The 1,355-nt window shown below is 37.1% G+C and overlaps 1 protein-coding gene across 1 annotated transcript in view; it reads left to right on the plus strand.

Moving 5' to 3' along the window:
• TRDN (triadin) overlaps positions 1-1,355 on the plus strand; it is a 442,356-nt gene that overhangs the window by 127,891 nt on the left and 313,110 nt on the right. The window contains exon 9 of the mRNA XM_012643801.1: positions 1,076-1,246. Within this exon, the coding sequence (XP_012499255.1) occupies positions 1,076-1,246 (171 nt within the window). The remainder of the gene's footprint in view (positions 1-1,075; positions 1,247-1,355) is intronic.

A 1,355-nucleotide genomic window follows, 5' to 3' on the forward strand; every position in this document is an offset into this window, starting at 1 on the left:
TGTATAATATCAAATTAAGAATATGTATGTGGAGAATATATATATTCTAATTCATATACATTCTAATTTATAACCCTTTCTATCTCCCAGAATATATTTAAGTGCTTTAAAAACCATTAGAGAGGCCCGGTGTGGTGGCTCAAGCCAGTAATCTCAGCGCTTTGGAAGGCCGAAGAGGGGGGATTGCTTGAGCCCTAGAGTTCTAGACCAGCCTGGGAAACATAGTGAGACCTCGTCTCTACAAAAAGTAAAAAAATTAGCCAGCCATGGTCATGTGCACCTGTAGTCCTAGCTACTCTGGGGGCTGAGGTGAGAAGATTGTCTGAGCCTAGGAGTTCAAGGCTGCAGTGAGCTATGATTGCACCACTGCACTCCAGCCTAGGCAGCACAGTGAAACCTTGTCTGAAAACAAAAACAAAACGAAACACCACATTACAATTATCTCTGGATTAAGATAAACGGGAGCCAATGCACCAATTGTTGTACTCTTTCAATCTCTTTAAGGCCAAATCATTAGAGACTGTGTGTCTCTCGGTTATCCTCTAATGGAGTGTATTGTTTTATTTCTATTAGTCAATACCAGTGCAGGTGATTTTGTCTTTGTATTCCTAACAGTTATCTTAAAAAAAATTGTGTTGGCATTTCAGTTTCTTGAATGACCCTAAAGACTTTTCAGTTGTGGAGCAAAATGATCACATCCTTATAAAAGGATACTAGTTCACTGGGCTCTTTGGTATGAACATTGTTTTTCACCAAACATGCCTGTGTATACATCCTCTGCACATTACAAACACTTTTATGACATGTTAAGTTCCTAATTACCTAAAAAATAATATTTCCATGTACAAATTAAGAAAGAGTCACAATTTGCTAATGAGCTATTTTTTAGTAGCTTAACAGCACATCATAAACAATAAAACTATAATAAAAGCCACAAGTATTTCTGTATAGAACACTATTTTTCTATTGTTTTTCTTTCTTTCCTCTTTTTCAACTTTTCTTAATGACCAATTATAGATGAAATACTATGTTGCAAATAAACAAAAATAATCCAGTGTTTCTTAACCTTATACAGAAGAGAAGAAAACTAAGTCTGAAGAAAAGACTAAAAAGGAAGTAAAAGGTGGGAAACAGGAGAAAGTGAAGCCAACAGCTGCAAAAGTGAAAGAAGTACAGAAACCACCGTCTAAACCCAAGGAGAAGGAGGACAGAGAGACAGCAGCTGTGTCAAAGCATGAACAGAAAGGTAAACATTCAGAGCAGGAGGCTGCCAGAGGTTCTAAGAGAATGTTGGGCAAGAAGCAGATGTAACGAAATTAAAAGTGGAAAAAGACTGAAATCAGACTGCAAAGTGG

The sequence above is a fragment of the Propithecus coquereli genome, unplaced genomic scaffold (assembly GCF_000956105.1).
Source record: "Propithecus coquereli isolate 6110/MARCELLA unplaced genomic scaffold, Pcoq_1.0 Scaffold200, whole genome shotgun sequence".
In the NCBI taxonomy this organism is placed as follows: Eukaryota; Metazoa; Chordata; class Mammalia; order Primates; family Indriidae; genus Propithecus; species Propithecus coquereli.